General features: G+C 39.5%; 1 protein-coding gene across 1 annotated transcript in view; it reads right to left on the bottom strand.

Moving 5' to 3' along the window:
• Positions 1–18,908, bottom strand: part of sgcz (sarcoglycan zeta) — a 209,328-nt gene that overhangs the window by 8,486 nt on the left and 181,934 nt on the right. The window contains exon 7 of the mRNA XM_088910615.1: positions 560–683. Coding sequence (XP_088766741.1) covers positions 560–683 — 124 coding nt within the window. The remainder of the gene's footprint in view (positions 1–559; positions 684–18,908) is intronic.

An 18,908-nucleotide genomic window follows, 5' to 3' on the forward strand; every position in this document is an offset into this window, starting at 1 on the left:
AGAGGTCAAAATAAATTTAAAAGAAAATAGGTACGAGCTCCACTAATTTGAATTCATTATCTCTTAAACCATTTATCTTTAAAAATTACTTCTTGACAACTAAGGCAGAGGAGCGCAGATTGTCACAGAATTAAACTAGAAATCGTATTTTTCTTAAAAGGTGCGCAACGTTCTGGTCTTCCTTTTTTTTTTTAGTGCAGTGCAAATCGTTTTTTCGCAATTTTAGGAAAGTAACATTTGCTACGAACTGTGGGTTTCCACAAAAAAGCAATAACCGTGTTGCAAATTATGAGTCGATAATTCAACCTTAAATTGAATATAATGTTTTCAAAAAGATGACCCTCCGAAAATTAAGAAAAAGGGGGATTACAGCTGGCAAAGTAGATGTGCTGTGTTTTTAACACGTATGTACTGTACCCCTGTACTCCAAATAAGAAAAGACCAACATAACCCATGAATACCACACGTGTTAATTAAAATGTCAAAAAAGGACAAGGTTATTTTGATTGATGCTCTAATTAAACACTGATGAAACCCTCAAAGCCGCACACAAGCTCACCTCTCCCTCTGTAGACTGAAGCTGCATCTCTTTTCGACAGGTAGCCTTGAAGTCTCCTGCATCCGCACTAATCTCAACCCCCCTAGGAGCCTCCATTGTGAGGGTCCTCGTTGGCGATTCCAGCCTGCAAAATAAGCATTGATGAATAAATGTCAAGCTATTCAAAATGCCTCCCCATGTCAATGCATTTTGTCTCTGTGGTATCGATCCTGCAGAACAGATTGCTCTATGGGTTTCTCTAAACAATAAACTGACTCACAGGTCTTCTCTGTTCAAATGAAACAGGGGTATAATTGCTCAGCATGTCTCAGCCTTCTTTAGATACAGTCCGAAATGTAAAGCAATGTTTTGCAATTGATTGGACTATGATTACTAAAACTCTCAGGATAAAATCTGAAGCCGTACAGAAATGACCTCAAGGGGGTGTGTGGAGGTCAATGGCAGCAGTGTTCTGGTGGGGTGAAACGGGCAGAGGAAAAATAAAGTGAGATGTGGATCCTAAGCCCTTCTTTCGCTGGCCTGACGGTTTAAGGAAAAGCTTTGGCTGTTCTTCTCTTTGTTAACTGCGCGAGTGCTAATGTGTATTTTTGATAATAACAGGGTACTGCAGATTCAGCACTGTTATTGAAGGGAAGAAAAACGAGGAAGATAAAAAGTCTGAATTGCTGCCTAGTACACGATTTCAACAAAAACAAATGACAACTTAAACAATTTCTTTCATTACGCTAGGCTGTCCCAACATTTCACACTGTGGAAACATCTGTTGGGACCCTGAACACTACAATTGCAAAGAAGGTTGTGTTAGTTTTCTGGAGTGCAGTGTAATTGTGCATTTTGGTCATTTATAGTAAAGAAATTACTGAACAGTAATTTGAAAACCGTTACAACTAAAATTACCCACACCAACAAGAAATCAATCCCCATTGTGTAAACTGTATCTACACCAAAGGAAATAAGTCATCGTGGTGAGACAAGCTTACATTAAAATTAAAACGAAGGTGACCTTTCTGTCCTAATAAGGTTTTAACACTGCTCGTTTGGAAGCAGCCATATAATGTTGAAATGCTGTATATAAAGCCCAGTAATTGTCTCAGTTCCCGATGATTCATTTTATTTCACAAGCTAATGTCTTTAATTCTGGGTCTCGAACACAGGCAGGACTGGCAGGATTTCCACACGCATTTTTCCCTGGCTGCTGAACAAATTCATACAACACAGTACTCGCGTGGTGTGGTGGGTGAAAGCTTTATTCGTGCTTTGAAAGCAATAAGAAGCGAGGATTACTAGGAAGAGAACGATCCTCGTTAGGAGAAAAAGAGACCGCACTGGTTGCGGTGGTGCAGGCGGTGAGCACGAGTGTGGGGCACGAGTGAGGGGCGTGCCGTCTGTCGCCTACAGTAGGTCGGATCAATAAATGGGTGGGAAGGGTCCCTCTCTGATGGACAGGCAGCCCCAGATCAATCATGGAGTTTGAAGTGTGGGAAAGGACTGGCGCCAGACTGAGGTCTAGAAACTATTTTGCTAGAAGCAGGATAATCTGTTGCTCAGAACTGATTTATTATTTTGAAGTTTGACATCAAACAGCTGTTTTGCATACCTCCCAGGAATCTACCTCATAAAGGTCCAAAGCGATCCCACACTGTTGTATTCATACTGTATGAAAGAAAGATACATTTACTGCAAATTGTATTTTTAGATTAATTCCAGGGTATGTGACAGATTTGGAGTGTTCTGCATTTCTCAGTACCTTAATTGACCATGTCAGGTCTTGTCAGAGGAAGATTATTTTTTAACTTTTAGAAAATGGCAGAGTAAAATGAATTTTCAAGGATGGAAATTTCTGTCTTTTTAAAGTGTAGTAACAGAACTGAAAACCTGAATTATAAATGATTCTACTTTGAAGACGAAACATTCCATCCTTGAAAATCTCAAAGCTTGTTCCTCCACTCAAAACTGCCACATCACTGCTTTGTTCAACTTCCTGGACCACCACTTCTGTTCAGTCAATGATTTTTAAACCACCTTTTACCATGATTAAATGGCGATTAAAAAATAGTGACATAATTGGGAATTATAGGAAGTAATTTCATGCATCACTGTATCCCATTGACAGTTTAATCGATACTGAAAGACACAGGTTACCATACGCCACATCCCTGATGTCTGAACAGATGGGCATTGTGATTCTGACAGACAATAACTTCCAGCAACACATGTGGCCCACACAGAAACAGTGCTTTATAATGCAAGGGATGATACAGAACGTGGCGGCATCAGATTCATTAGGGCATTACATCATTTTATTAATCTAACCCCCTACCTCAGTGTGATCTGTATCTAGACTTTGAAGCATTAGCCAATATGTAATTATTTGCATAAATAAATCTGAGTCAGATTCCGTGTCAGTTTGCTAACACCTCTTCTGAGACCAATACACAGTGCCAAATACTTTTATACTTTCATTGCATTGTGTAAAGGTCCCGGAGAGTCCCCGTTCAGTTTGTCTTATAGTTCCTCCAGTTCTAAAGATCGGCAAGGCCTGTGAAGATGCTGATCAATAAAGTTTGCTCCCAGATCTCCAAATTATTTAACAAATGACCTGCTTAACTGATTACATCGAAATGGTTCCAAGTCTTGAGAGATGAGAGATGCTACTGTAGGTCCTCATTTACTGCATTTCAGCAACACTATACTTTTAGATCCTGACTTTGCACATCTGAGGTTTGAGTGCTTTTGCTGGAAGAAGTGAATAGCTGTCATTCTTTTTTTTCTGAAAAGTGCAAAAGACTAGCATGGCTGAGAATAGACCCCTGTAGACCACACAGTGACTGCAGGGGCCTTTTTTCAACACTTTTTGAGCCACTGTCCTTTGCTGCTGCCGTCTGCTGAGTCTGAAGTAGCTCCCTATGTTGACCCTCTCTCTGCCCTTTAGGATTTGATATACCTGAATCAAATCTCCTTTCAGTCTCCTTTGTTGTAGACTTAAGAGATTTGGCTCTCTGGGACCAGGGTTGGAGATCTCGAATCTAAAGTCATTTTACAGGGACCGCAATTACAGCACTTCTTCAAACTGTTAGCTGGAACTACTAGTGAAGGTGGCGTCCAGTGCCCAGTGAGGAAGGTTTAAGAGAGCTTTTTATGTGGCTGAAAATACATCGTTCTTTATATACAGTAGCAAAAAAGCACTGAGTAATTAAGTACAGTAGGAGATGTTCATGTGTGTTTTTGTTAAGCACAAATTACTGTAGGTCTATTAATGTGTTTATTAATGTGTTCCTCTTAAGGAACCTGTTACAGAAAGGAATGGGTTCTACAGAGATACAGTAGCACTATTAACTGATTTGTTGAACTTTACAGAGTTAGTATTAAGCTTGGCTAATAGAATTGGTATTCGACCCCACTATATGCAACAGTACCTGTATACATGTGTTTGTTCTACTGGCCTGACTGCACTCCTCTAAATTCTGGAACAAGAGGTCAGTCCATATTTGTCTTACTGGAAGAAATGCAATAAAAGGCACTCATGCCATGTTGCTCTGAAAATAGACATTCCTGTGTTTAGGCAAATGGGAAGCAGATACTGTACTTTTGAATCCAAAAGTCAAATGGGAAAATTAAAGGCAGAGAGGGAGACGAAAACTACTGTACTTGCATTTTGTGAGCCGCTGTTCCTGACTTACCCAGAAGTTAAGGGAATGAACCTGTATTAGTAGAAATCATTCCTCAAACAGAAGAAATGCATTGACCGAGGTCCTGCGTGTTAATTATTTTGTTTGAATGTTGTGTGAGTTAGAGTACATGAAGCAGGACATTTCTGTAAAGGCAAGGTCCATCACATTCAACTTACAGTACCTCATAGAACAGAAGGCATGCTTTTAGAATAGGAAGGGGACACGGCTATCGCACCTATTTCCCTAAAAATGCTCCTTTTAATCTTCCTCTCTTCTTCAAGTTGCTTCTTTCCCCCACTGATCATAACCGTTTAAGTAACTGATGTGCCCTCTGCCGCTCTCCTTTCTTTGTAGAAAAAAACCTAGTGGAAGGTTGGTGATGTTTTAATTGACTGCGTTCTCTTCTGTGCGTGTCTGTAAGGTTCAATCAATACAAAACATGCACTCATCCAAGGTCAATGAAAAGTGTCTGTGTGAGATCCACAGAAGATAGAAGGACGTTAATTGAAAAGTTTATGACAATTTACACTCGACTTGTTTCTAAGCCAAAAACTGTCATTAAGACCAAGAAATTAGGAGAAATTCAGAAACAAAAAACACCCACAGAGCCAGTGAAAAGGGAATGTAGTAAAATGCTAATACGTACTGTAGCTCTAACACCTACGCTTGTGTTTAGGATGACTTCATGGTGACTGAACAGTACCTCATGCTTAGCATTATGTAATTGCAGATTTACTGTAAAATGTGGCATAATTTGGTAGATTAAAACAAATTCAGGGCTTGAATCTAAAGTTCTTATGCGATAAGGTGCACCCTGTCCAATGACATGCCTATGGATACGATGGACCTCAGCTCCTTGTCCTTCGATTTGGAAAATAATCTCAATGCAAGTCTAATACATTTTCCAGATTGCTCCAGAGTTCCTTGCCTGATCTGAAAATCATTATGTAAATACATGATACATTTCCATGAATGAGGCACCTGGAGAATTGAAGACTTTATTAGCTGTGAAATCTGGATTTCCTTAATGAGATGGCTCCTTTGATACCACAGATTATGGACTCCACACAACTCACTAAAATCGTCCCTCGTGTTTTTAAAAAAAAAACAGGAAGGCAGCACATAAAGCTGTAGAAAAACATAAAATTTAAGGCTTTTAAAGTAATATTTGAGCATGCAAATCCTTTTTCCATACACTCTTAGCAATCAAGAACAACCACTGATCACAGTAATTAATTGTGGTTCATGGCATCAAATGTCTTAGAAATGGCTTTAGATAAAATCCACGAAATAAACTCAAAACAATGTTATGCCATTATTAGCCAGCATTTCTTGTCACAGCTAATTTTCTGTAGGATTTTCAATAGAAAAGTAATTTTTGTTCCTGCATCTCTTTTGCAACTCAACCCCATGTCGCTCTGGTTGAGAAGAAATGTAAAGCAACGTCCCAGATGCTTATCCCTTAATGCCCTTCTCCTGTTGCGTCAACTGTCTTAAAAGCATGCCCCGATTCACCACATCAGAAACTCAAAAAACTGCTCACCAAAGGGACAAAACAGTTTCAGTTTTTTTTTCTACACGTTTTCCCTTTTAAAGGAATTGATTTTACTCTTCAGGAATAAGCAGCTTTCAGATAATGGATGGATTTTTGGCCTTGCATTTTGATGGATGGATGGATTTTGGTTTTGCATTTTAAATCCTTCTAAATGAGGAGGTGACCGACAAAACCACATTATGCCACAGTCATAAGTCAGTGTGTTGTACAGGGAGCATTTGCATAGACAAGTCTAATTGGAAGATGCGCCCTATGGAGTCGGCTCAAGGCAATGTGGAGCACAGACGTTTTTCAGAAGGGTTTATGTACTGGGATTTAAAAATAATGGGAATGGAAGGTCGAAGAAGGACTTAAGGCTGATTCCTATCAGAACGCTTTCTCTTCTTTTAAGATTTCCTGGACAAATCCAGTAAAAATATATTCCATCTACTTCAGAGCAGGGCCGTCTAATACCAAAATGAGTCCCAGGAAAGATCACGTCAAGGTTTGCTGCAAATAGAAAATGCTCGCCATGTGCCTGTAAGCTTTTTAAATTAAATCCCTTGTACAAGAAATCAATTGGCTGGTTACTGCTCTTTTCAGTCAATTAGATTCAGACCATTTCTGAGAGTGAGGCAAAGTATTTCCTTCACAAAAAGTGTCATACAGTGTACTTGTTGTTCTCCTGAACTGTAACAGTCTTGCCTTACATGGGTTACACAGTAGATAGGCAAGCTGTTTCAGTTTTTGCTTTCTCCATAGCCTTTTCATAAGGGGGGGGTATTTCAAGCTGGCAGCAAATGGATCAGACTGATATTTTCAGACTACGAGAGAGAAAGCTACAAGACTCATGAAAGGAAATCTGAGATAAGTAATTGCTGCATTGCAAAGCACTTGTCACTGATTCCATATGTTCTCAATGAATATAAAGTAAAGTTACAATGTTTGCATGTAAACTGTGGTGGGCCTTTGTGTACAAATGAGACAATTTGCTGATCATTAGCAACTAATTGGGAAGCTAAAATATCAGCCTCCAACATGGGTGTCAACAGTAGGCATATTGATCTCATTTAAACTGCTGTGGCAAAGCAGCTGTTTCTCATCTCCAAAGAAAAAAGGTTGACTTAACTCGATCAGTATGTAGTCAAATCATATTATATATTAGGCTAATTCTACTATCCCCAAAGTACTGTAATAGGATTTAATATTACTTGTAAATCAACACATAACTGATTTCACTATTAACAAGCAGTCTAAGTTTAATGTTTAATTAAAGGTTAGCTGTTATATGGAAGTAAGATAATGATACAAAAATCTAATTCAATTTTGTAACATGAAAATTGATTAAAAATTATTAAAAAGCCCAACAAAATGATAAATCATCAATACGCTGAATGCAAACCAAAGGAGGGAAAATATTTTAGAGCAATATGTGCAGTACTGTAGCTCAGGATACCATGTCAGAGGAAGGACAATGGTGCTTTGGAATCAGTTCAAAGTAGGACAACACAGCTATCCCTAGCCTTAAAGGAATGTCACACAAAGACAGATTACAGAAATTGAATCTCTTAATCTTGAATGAAGACAACTGCAAGTGAACTTGACAGAAGTGCACTATTCAAAATCCTGAAAGGTATTGAAGCCAACTGAGAGAACTTCCTGAGGACAACTAGAGAGAAACAGTCCCATAAATGCCAAGTAAAAATTCATGTGCATTCAAGCTTAAGAGAGAAGACTCATTTTATACAAAGGGTTTTTGGTGATGTGGAAGAAACCACAGCCATAATGTTGATGCAAGAAACAGACAGATGACATTCTTGGATCAATAAATTTTTCTCTCATTCCTGTACTCACACTATGTATACATATCTGCCATGCATTGCAAGCCAACTCCTTATAGTTTTGATATGACATCTAGTTAATAGACAAATCCCATCCTAAAGATGCAGAACTCAACTTTCAATACCTTCACACATTTTAATTAAATTGCATACATGTGAAGCAGAAACTACTCTAGTTTGTCAAAGTAGTCCAGTTCTTTCCCTCTGACTACACTATTACTAAACACTTATTTGCACCAAAATGCAGGTCAGACCTCTACAGCAGAGCCACTGTCATATTACAGCACTAATGTGGTGTAAATTACAAACATTTGAGAGTCAAGCTTTCTGAACTCAAATGCCTCCTTAGATAGAAACAACTAAAGTTTAGTTCAGTATAGAAAGAGGCTAATCTAAGTTAAAGTATATACTTGCAAGGAAATTCTCAAAGAATTCCCATTATGACATCTCATCTGTTTTCATGAGACTTACAGAAAGGGTTGCCATAACTGACAATTGATCATTTCGCACATTTTTCTTAATGCAGAAACAGCTCCATGACAATGTTCCATGGATGTTTTTTGGTAATTATATTTTAAGATAACAGCTAACCCCAATGCAGATGCAGATAAGCAATTTATAGTGAAAAATTAGCTTTTTAGCTTTGTGGATTTGTAGAGAAAAGAAATTATGTTAATGAGGAACACCCAACAATAAGTCAACTGCCTTTAATTGGTAAAATGTGATGAATTAACTACTACAGACATAAGTCACATTGATTGTTTTTGTCTATTTTACCTTGGTTGTTGTGATGGAGTTCCTGAAGATTGTAATCAATGTGGATTAAATATTGCAAAATGAAAAGCTGTTATAATAATTGTTCAAAGAGTAGAAAACACTAATGGATGCACTTTGGAAACAAAGATACAAGGCAGCTTTGTAGGACAGAATTATATTTACTATTCATTATTGAGATTGTAATAATATTACAACACACTGTGTACTCTTTGCTTAGTGACTTCAAAGATGTGGAGATTTAGCATTTTAACTCCAAAAAACCTATTATTTTCTAAATACTAATTGTTTTGGTACCCAAAACTCTGAGGTGCTTTTTTATTATTAAAACCCTGCCACATGCATACTGTGTGTGTATATATAGTCATGCTTTTTTATACATTTAAGAGCTGTAGGAAGTGCTGTGTGGTTTATTCTGCTCTGCTCAAACACATTCCAATGAATAGATCACCATGTGTGAGACATGGGGATTTCTTGCTTTGGAAGTTCCCAGTTGTGTTGCTGGTGATGCCTCAGCGGAAGAGGATCCAGTTATGACTGGGGATTTGACAAAACCAAGTTGCCCCTCATCGTGGAGCCTTCAAACCTCATACTTCCAGAGCCACGTGAGAAATCAACCTCACACTCCCCCAGAAAGGAACTCAGGGCAGTGATCTGTGGTTCCAGACAAATAGTTTAGAGAAAGCAAAGCAATCCTACAAAAAATAATTTTAGAGGGGTTTTGTTTCAAATGTAAGATTAAATACTGCAAAGGGGAATATATTGCATACTGCAAGGGAATCTCCCCTTTCTTACTTGACAACTGACATTCTACAGTTCCTACACAACTGTGCAAAAATCGTATACATTTTGTATTCTGTTATTTCAATCTATTCCTCTCCTCCTTAATGCAGAAACACATTTCTATGGGGGTATACTGAAATTATAACCACAGACCTGTATGGTACAAAAAGCAACCATTTAGTGTTTTGGGCAAATGACGTTAAGGACGAACACCTGGCAATGGGTCAGTTAGACTGGATTGTTAAATGTGATGGATCATCTGTACCGGCACTGTATACTGGCAGCTCATGTCTACTCATGTTTGCCTTGTGATCTTGAGGTTTCTGATCAGTGTGAATTAAAAATGACAAAAGACAAGCCTGCTTTATTCTTATAAACTGTGTTGATACCCATCTAAGGATATTCTTCACAGCAAGCGTGGCCACAATTCAAGATCGTATCTCCTTCCCAATTTAGTTGCCTACAGCCGAATTCTAATTTTGAGCCTTTCAAGCCATTGCCAAAATCAACAGGTATTCTGATTAACAACCATCATCAGGAAGGCACGGGAAAAGGACAATGAAATAAAAAAACCCAACAACTTTAAAGTGCAAGGACTTTAAATAACATAGAATATGTGGAAAGGGTAGACACCTCACAGTCTGTGACCTCACTGGCCTTTGAACTTTGAACTCCTGTCAGGTCGATCAGCCCTGTGTAGCTGGAGGCTGCGTTCTGATAGGCTGTCTGCCTGACCAGTGAGGATGAGGCCTACAGTACGTCTGTATTCACGTGCATCACAATGAGAGAGCTCAAGAGAGCAGCACTATAGCCATTCCAAGCAGGGGTGGCAGTGGTGCCCTGTGGACAATAATGATATTTTCAAACACAAAACCATTTGAAACCGCAAGGATAATTGTATTGTTTCCTACTATAACAAAACTAGTGGTTCCCAAAGTGACGAAACCCCCTTTTTTTAAATAATACATAAACCTTTCCTGATTTCCTCCAGAAAACTAGCTGTCCCCTGGTACCGCTCGAGGGACAAGCGTTTGACGCACTAAGTCAATATTGACTTAAGACAAACATCACATTTCCTAGTATTTCACCAACAAAACCCAAAAATCTTTACGGAAAACCTTATGTCAATCGGAACTAATAGACAACCGGAGCTTCACAAAACTGTTTTCAGATCCGAAATACACCAAGGCAATCGATCACAACACTGTTTGATAAATGGCAAACTTCTAAAGTGCTTCGATGAGTAATCCATATCCCAGCAAAACATGACCGCAAAAACCAACAAAAAAAATCCTATGTTTTTACCTTGTCTGGGGCATCCGTAAGACCAGAAATCTATCCACAAAAGGCTAACATTTGGTAACCAGGTGGGGCTGCACATTGGTGGTGGAGGGGGGTGTCTGCTACCCGAGCCTGATGGAGCCCAACAAAGTATTGGGTTTGGGCCTGTGTTCGGATCGGTTTTTCACATACAACTTCGGGTTTGTTTTCTAATAAGTGAAAATGAATGGTTATTATTCTGTTTTAAATTTATTTTAATTATAAGAAATTCATTTTCATTCATTCATTTTGTATGCTCGCTCGTTTTCTCTCTCTCGTATGTGTGTAACAGATCCTACTGTATCCTTTCGCAATGGATGAAATAAAACAAAAACTCACAAAGGGAGAACTGCCCAAAATGCCAAATGAGTCGGGGACAGCTTAGTTATGGAAACATTATGACCTAAATACCATTATTTCTCAGCGCACAGCATTTTCTATTAACTCGAGCGCATACCAGCCGAGCAGATCATTGTAAACCATTTCTGTGAGAATCCGTCTCCACTCGCTCTAAGAATTCAGGTTTCAAACTTGGCAGTACCATTTGGGCTCTGTCGGGTCTCAAGGTCTCGGGTACGGGTCAGGTTCGGGCTTCAATTTCATGCCCATGCAGACCTCTAGTCCCCAGTCCTTGAAAAGCGCTTTGAGAGGAGTGTCTAGCAATTATCATTAATCTTGCCCATCTCCAGACTTGGAGGAAACTGAGAGGTATTGGCTATTGGAATTGAATTTTGAAATAGACAGCCTCGAATAATCTTTGAATACAGAAAGGATTGCCTGCTGTTTTTTTTCTGTATATTTGTCTGCTGAGTGGACATATTAAGAAATAATTTTAAATAAAATAACATTAATTGTTTACATTTAATGCAAAGGGCTTTAGCTTTAATTTAAGACCTGAACCAGGCTTCTGCTATGTTCTGCTGCAGATGTAGCGTAGTTCGTTCGGACACAGTGACGTCATCGCCCTCCCTGCGCGTAGCAGGGACCTCAGCTGCCTGGGCTGAAGGAGGTCTCCTTTAGCTCACCCGGCTGGTTCCCTGTTGCATTACGCTGGAGACCCGGGTTCGCGACCCCAGGTGTTGCGGGACGAAACGGGTGGCAGAGGGCACGAGCCCATGCGGAACTGCGACAGTCACACAGAGATACAGTATAACAAAATGTTTAAGGGGAGAAAATTCCAGACGGAAATTGGCTCTGGGGGCCTGTATCAGCAAGGCGCTAACCTCTTTATCCACTGCAGGGTCACGGGTGAGACAGAGCCTATCCCAGCAAGCAGCGGGCACAAGGCAGGGTGCAACCTGGATGGGACACCAGTCCATTGCAGGGCAGACATGCAGTTAACCTGTCAGTATGTTTTTTGGATTGTGGGAGGAAACCCCTGTGAATGCAGGGAGAACATACGGTACAAGCGCCACACAGACAGCACCCCATGTCCAGAATTGAACCCAGGGTCCCAGTGCTGTGAGACTGCAATGTTAAGCCCTTCAAGGCTCTTTCCATTGAATCAGTTTTCGATGTTTGGAAATCCGCCCTCCTCAGTGGGATCCTGGGACACCTGTTGGTGTCACCCCAACATTTTGGTGGTCAGGATCGAAATGACTCAAGTCTTTTTTTTTTAAAGCAAACGACCAAGTGTGCTCTTGCCAGCTGCCAAGAGGTCTCGGAAGAGCTTTCTATGACTAAGAGAAGAACTAGACCTTGCAGCAAGTATTGACTGTACTGCGGATGTTTGCTCTGCAGGTTGGAATGAGTTTGGGCTCTCACCAACCCTGTGTCAGCTTCAAGCAGCCTGATCAATTTCCATCTCACTCTATCCAGCATGAGCCAGCAGGATTAGCTGACATACAATGGTGCACACCTCTCAACTTTAAAACACTATTAAAGCTGATATTACACCCCTCCCTATAGGACTACAGAGGCAGTAAACAACAAAGTAACCAACCCCCTATTACAGGTGTGAAAAAGAGCACAATTCACCAGGAGATGTATTTTTCATGTTAAAACTTCACAAATGAGAAAGAATACAAGTATGTTTCATAGGATTAATCCTATCATAAGTAATATTTCATTGTCTGAAAAACTGATAGTCTGACAGCTGCTTTATACTGAAACAAGCAGAAACAACTGTTTCTCGAAAGAATAACAAAATATAGGAGACAGTTTAGTTAATAAAACTTCCATTAAAAAAGCTATCTTGCAGGATTCTAGAGGAAATGAGAAGTGTCGGTGTTAATACTGAAACAGCCATGGAAGTACAGTATGACCTACCCCTGAGAGATCTGTACAGTAGGTAGCTCTCTAAGAAGCGACTTATATAGGAGTGCGAAATCTAAATTAACACTCGGGTAAAGATATACAGTATAGAAATTCAAGTTGATAAACCTCCTGAGAGGAGCTCGGGAAGACAAAACTTTCTCAGGTGGAAATATTAGCTTATCTTTTAGCCCAAAAGTATTTTAAAACAGAAGTTTATGTAGGTCTGTGGAAAATGCAATAATGGATTTTTCATATAAAATTTAAATAGCAGTAAACATTCCTAAAAATGGTACATGTACAGTACTGTATATAAGGGATTGGATGTTACTGAATCGCCTTTTGAGGTTGTAAGAAAATGTTTGTAAACATTGAATAAGAATTAATTAAAAGAAAAAAATAATCATAAATTAAAATAATTCCATGCATGTCTATAGTTCTTTTCACCCCAAAGGATTTCTTTCCACCATTTCCTTCTGTTCAGGGAGTGAAGTGATAAATTGGCTGACCGATCGAATAAAGGGGATTCGGGGAGTCCAGACTGCACAAGACCAGGGTGGATTTAGCCTGGATACTGGGGTTAACTTCCCTTCTCATACGAAGAGTGTCACAGTATGTTTACAGACCGAGCATCAGGACCTAAGTGTAAGGTCATTTGTAGCTAATAGGTCCCGGGATCTTCCTTGAAAGATGCCAGGGAATCGGCTTCACCAACAGGGCAGGATAGCTTGTTCCATTCTTCCACAGGACCTTGTGTGAATAAGGGTCTCCTTCCACAGTACACACCAGAAGCCAAAACACAAGGTTGTGTGCTGGTCATTTTATGTCATGAGAAGTTCCTTCATTTCCTCGATTAATGATGTGAGCCTCATTAATTAAGGATGTGTTGATAAGCACATCCATAAAAATGTACAAGCCTTCTTCTCCACCAATGTACAAATTAACAGCATATACAGTAAACTCTTACAAAGGACTTTTATGTTGCCATTTTATAATACACCATAATTTGTGATGCTTACACTTGGTAATTAACAAAGGTATGAAATAATTATTAATTAGATAATAAAAAGTAAGTCCTAAAATTGCTCTGTTGCAAAAAAAAAGAAGTTACAAAAGGTATGCAAGATACAAAAACTCAACATCCGTTTTCTTTGTAAAATGTACAGTATAATTTCCTAGTGGGGAGATTTTTCAGGGAAGGGAAAAAACTATGCCAAAGGCTGTGCACAGACCTACTTCACAAAAAACAAAGGTGAATGGTTAGTTGCACTGTAAAAATAGGGAGAAACGTCACTCTGTCTAGTGCAGCAGACCAGTGAAGGAGGAAGAGCCAGTTGCTGTGTCTAATCTCCTTGAGGGTTGTTGGAGAATTTAAAAGACAGTCAGGAGTCTGTCTCGGAAGTTAAAAGAAGTTTTATTTCATGTGCGTGAGAGTGAAACACACAGATGCTCAGTGTGTTTTTCTCAAAGTAATTAAATTAGAAAAGCCCTTAAATATTTTTCTGTTATCTATCAGGCTTCCCTGTGCTTACAAGATAGGCAGTTTTCCAAAATCACACAGCTTCCTACCTCCCTATTTGCTAAAGATCACTTATTTTAATAAGTTATTTTACGAACCTACAGTATAGAATTACACAGTAGCCCTTGTGTCCAGCATTCTTCCAATCCACTTCAAACCAGTTCTAAATGTCCACCTTAGAAAAACTGTGTTTATAGGGACCCCCTCAACAGGAAGTTGGGATATAAGTGGAACCAGAGCCAGTACGCCTTCATTGATGGCTCTGTGGGTTTGAGGTGAATTAGATTATTTTTGTTAGGCTTTTTATTAATAAGTTTTATATCTTTCACTGTTATCACTGAGGGCCAGATCACTCCTCCATTCAGCCATCAGTGAAAACATGAAGGAAGATGTTATGCCTGGGCCTGCAGGAGTCATTAAGGCCAACACTGGGCCTACATTTTACTAAACACTGCAATTTTTGGTGGAAGATAAAAATGGAAAACAAAAAAAAAAACAAGTCCTACCAAGACAGATCCTGTCATCCTCCATAAACCCGCTCGTTGGTAGTCCCAGACAATGTGGAGTCCCCGTCCTGAATTGTTTCTCTTAGACTGTAGCCCAGAAAGGTTACCTGTCATTTGCTTTGCATGAGTCGGGCTTCCATACAGTTTTCCTAAGCAAATGACTAATTTTGAGACTTCCGGGAAAATTCATCATTGAAAATCCTGAGCTAAGGCCTGTCATAACATTCAGCTGCCTTTTAATAAGTTTAGCCCCCATTCCTAAAAATATAAAAATACTGAGGTGGAGGGAGCCTTGTAAATTTCTCAGAAATTGTTCCACCCAGAAATATCTTCTCTCTTACCCAGGATTCACAGGAATGCTTCCTCCAGATGGGACCAGATACTAATGCTCTCCTGGCTGCAGTAGGCATGGGGCACAGAAAGGATTTCGACAGCAGTGCTTATGTGTGTAAGTTTATAATTTAACAGCGTAAACACCATCTTCTAGCCTTAGGGTAATATTGGCGCTAACATATTGCCAAGGTAGAATTAAAAATAAAGTACAGCACCTGTTTATTTTATTTCTTAATTCTTTTTACATCTCATTATCTGCGATCAGTAATCAGTAATTTCAGAGTCCCAGCAGGACAAATTCTAGCCTGATCTTGTGTACTGTACAGTATGTGGATGTAATTTGTTCTGAAACAAACACAAGTTTGTCTGAGAGCTGCAAATAATTCTTTAAATTAATTTTTGGAAATCCGGTGCACACATTTTGGAATCTGCCTCCTTTGTTTTGGTACTGTAGATACGTGACCCTCAGTGACTGACTAAAAGCTTCACTCACTCAAACTGGAGCTACAGATTCTCTACAGCTTCTGTCCATCTGCTGCCATAGCCCTGTTCAGGCATGTGGTGAAGGCTTAACAACTGAAAGTTGTCTTTTTTTTTTCTTTCCAACAAGGAATTTAGTCTCTCAGCTTGTTTCTTTGGAGATACGGTATTTCATCTTAATTAGGTTTCCCACTTTCCAAGTCTTTTTTCCTGTGTCTTAGTACTTGAGTTTTCAATCAATAAGATGCATATGGGGTATTTTTCTTCTATATAACCTTCTTATATCACCATAATTTAAAAAGTCTGTGATTTACCGGTTATGTACAATCGATGGGGACTGTTTTTCTATGATTTTCCAGGCTGGTTTTCATCTAAAATTGTTCACATCAACTACTTTTAATACAAATTAATGACGGAACAAAAGGTCAGCATTTGTAGCATATTTGTACAATGAAGTCTACTTAAAGCCGAAGTCATACAAGGTTCACCTTGTGACCTGTCCCTGGATGGGACATCAGCTTCATCACTGCTGGTATCCTGGAGTAATCGGAGTATTTGGGCTTAAGTGTCCCACCCAGCAATGCGACAGTAGTATCCATTGAAAGGAATGCACGCCCACTCCAAAATAGCTACCTATATTTGGATATATGCATGCTTGTAGATCTTTTCCTTTATACTTAAGAATATGGCATTAATGATGTGTGCAGAAAGTAACTCCTCTCAGCCGTTTTCTAACCGATTCAGCCAACAAAGGGTCACAGGAGAGCTGGAACCTATCCTCACTAGCAACAAGCTCAAGGCAGGACACACCCAGGATGGGACGCCAGTCCAGTGCAGATAGGAAGTCAGTGTTAAACATTTTTTTAGCATTTTAATTTAGTCAGTTTCCATCAGTGCTGCTCATGGTTTCCAGTGTTAACAATGTTACAAGTTATGGGAAATGTTATTTATCCACACAACCACCTGCTTCCCCATTACACTGTGCTTTTTAACACTGATTAACACTGCTGGTTTACGCCGACAATCTTCCTGGGAAGACGCCTACTTATAAATGTTGTCTGTACATGGAAGCCATATTTTGCCAGCTTTTCACAGCAGGCAGTCCAAGTGCTCTATGTGCATTTGGACATCAGCCCCAGGCTTTTCACTTCAGTGGCATGAGGTACGAATCAGGTCTTTCCAAATACAGTAAACCTGGCCATGACCATAGGAAGCCCTAGAGGTGCACTTCTATTTTTCAGCTGTAGACAAACAAAAAGTCCCAAGTAAAATTAGAACAAGCAGGGAAGCAGACACTTCAGTCATTAGCTCATGTAAAAACAAAACACCTATTCCCAGCAGCAATGAGGCAGAAACAACGACCAGGCGTGAACATGCAGACACAAACAAATATTTCAGGCTGCGCCATTTTCTGAAAACCGTTGAAAGTAAATACTTGAGATCATTTCAGCAAAATAACTTCTAACCTAGCAACAGCAGAATTTGGGGGGTGTTTGTGATGCACATACAGTGCTTTCTAAGGAACCTCTTAGCATTGTGCAAAAAGAAAAACTAAAAGCTGTCAAGTGGCAGCGTGATGTGAAAATGGCAAGCCACCACAGCTTCAGTCTAGGATTTTGCATGTGGGTAAAAGCAAGGAGATGCAGCAGAAATGACTTTAATTATCAATCTTCCTCTATTCACTGAATACAGCCTTGCTAGTAGTTACTGCAGGTTCTGAAATTGCTTGAGGAGGCAAAAAGGCACTGTAAACATCAGGAAAGAGCTAGCTAAAAAACTCACTTTGAAAATGACAACCGTCAAGTCAATTTTAATAAAGGGTAATTTAAATTTCGTCCATAAAGCTATAACATAAGTCATTACCTTTTAATAGTCTCTATCAAATCATTACATGTTCAATTTAGTTTGACTGTGCAATTTGCTACATTTTTGAAGGGGGTGCAATACAGCTGAAAGAACGGGTTCAAAGAAAGGTCATATAAATCAACACTAAATTATTATTAAATTTAATCTAAATGATCCCGCGAATGTCATGCCTGTGAACAGCGGTGGGGAAGAAAACCCCTGGAATCGTGTACGAACTGTATCTGAACAAACTGATTCACACGTCTGGGGTTTCTGGGGTACAGTACTGGACAGTCTGTGTCAGGGTGCTGGGTGTGCATATCTGTATGAAGAGCTTTGGGATGAAAGGTGCAAAAGAAATGTAACTAATTATTTAACAAACCAAATTCCATTTAGAGAAACTATAAATATTCAAAGTTTGAACAGAATAAAGAAATTTAAATACATTTTTATTTACAGTACATTTACATTAGCTATTGGAGCGGTGGCTCTGTGGATAAGGATCTGTGCCTGTGGCTGGAAAGTTGCTGGTTCAAATCCCACAGCTGGCAGAGGAATCCTACTCCATTGGGCCCCTGAGCAAGGCCCTTAACCCCAACTACTCCAGGGGTGCTGTACAATGGCTGATCCTGTGCTCTAACCCCAAGCTTCTCTCCCTGTCTGTGTCTCATGGAAAGCAAGCTGGGGTATGTGAGAAGACAAATTCCTAATGCAAGAAATTGTATATGGCTAATAAAGTGATCTTATCTTATCATTTAAATAAACAAACATACAGTAGGCGGACATTTTAGGACTAGCAGAATAGATTCCCTATATTTAATCCCTGGTGTTCAAATGCCAGAGTTGCTATTCCCATCACCTCGGGATAATACACATTCTCCACAAGGCTTTTAAAAAACAAAATTTGTGTGTGCTAATTTAGAAAGACCGCAAAAAAACAAGAATAGGGAACCCCCATTCCACCTGGATTTTGTCTGAACATGCTGCTCTGAAGGGTTCAGAAATGAACAGTGTCTCTGTCTAAATCGTCTACTTTCAAGACTGCATTTTCAGCAGAATAGTTTACTGTGGGATTTTTTTAAAGCTTCTAACGCATCCCTTTACAGAGAAACCGCTTTAATGCCCTTAACAAATTGCATGCGAACTAAGATGAAATGAAATGTGGTGCAGGCTGACTTGTTTTAGAGTCTAGAGTGATTCTTGGGTCCAGAGACATTGGCTAGGACCAACCTAGTGTTTTTTTTCTCGGCATTGTATGAGTAAAAAATTGTGCTTAATGTGCAAACAAATTGTCATCACTGTTAAACAAAATGTCACAATCTTTCCTGTGTCAATATGGAACAAAATGGTTTGTATTTTGTAGGATGTTGCCACTACGCCACGTGGGACCCGTTTTGTGGCCACGAACTCGGCTGTCGGGAAGAGGTCTGTTACTTATTTGAGATTTTTTGCAGAGAGATATACAGTACTGCACAAAATGAGAAATGGGA

This window comes from Atractosteus spatula, chromosome 1 (assembly GCF_055471065.1).
Source record: "Atractosteus spatula isolate fAtrSpa1 chromosome 1, fAtrSpa1.hap1, whole genome shotgun sequence".
Taxonomy (NCBI): domain Eukaryota; kingdom Metazoa; phylum Chordata; class Actinopteri; order Semionotiformes; family Lepisosteidae; genus Atractosteus; species Atractosteus spatula.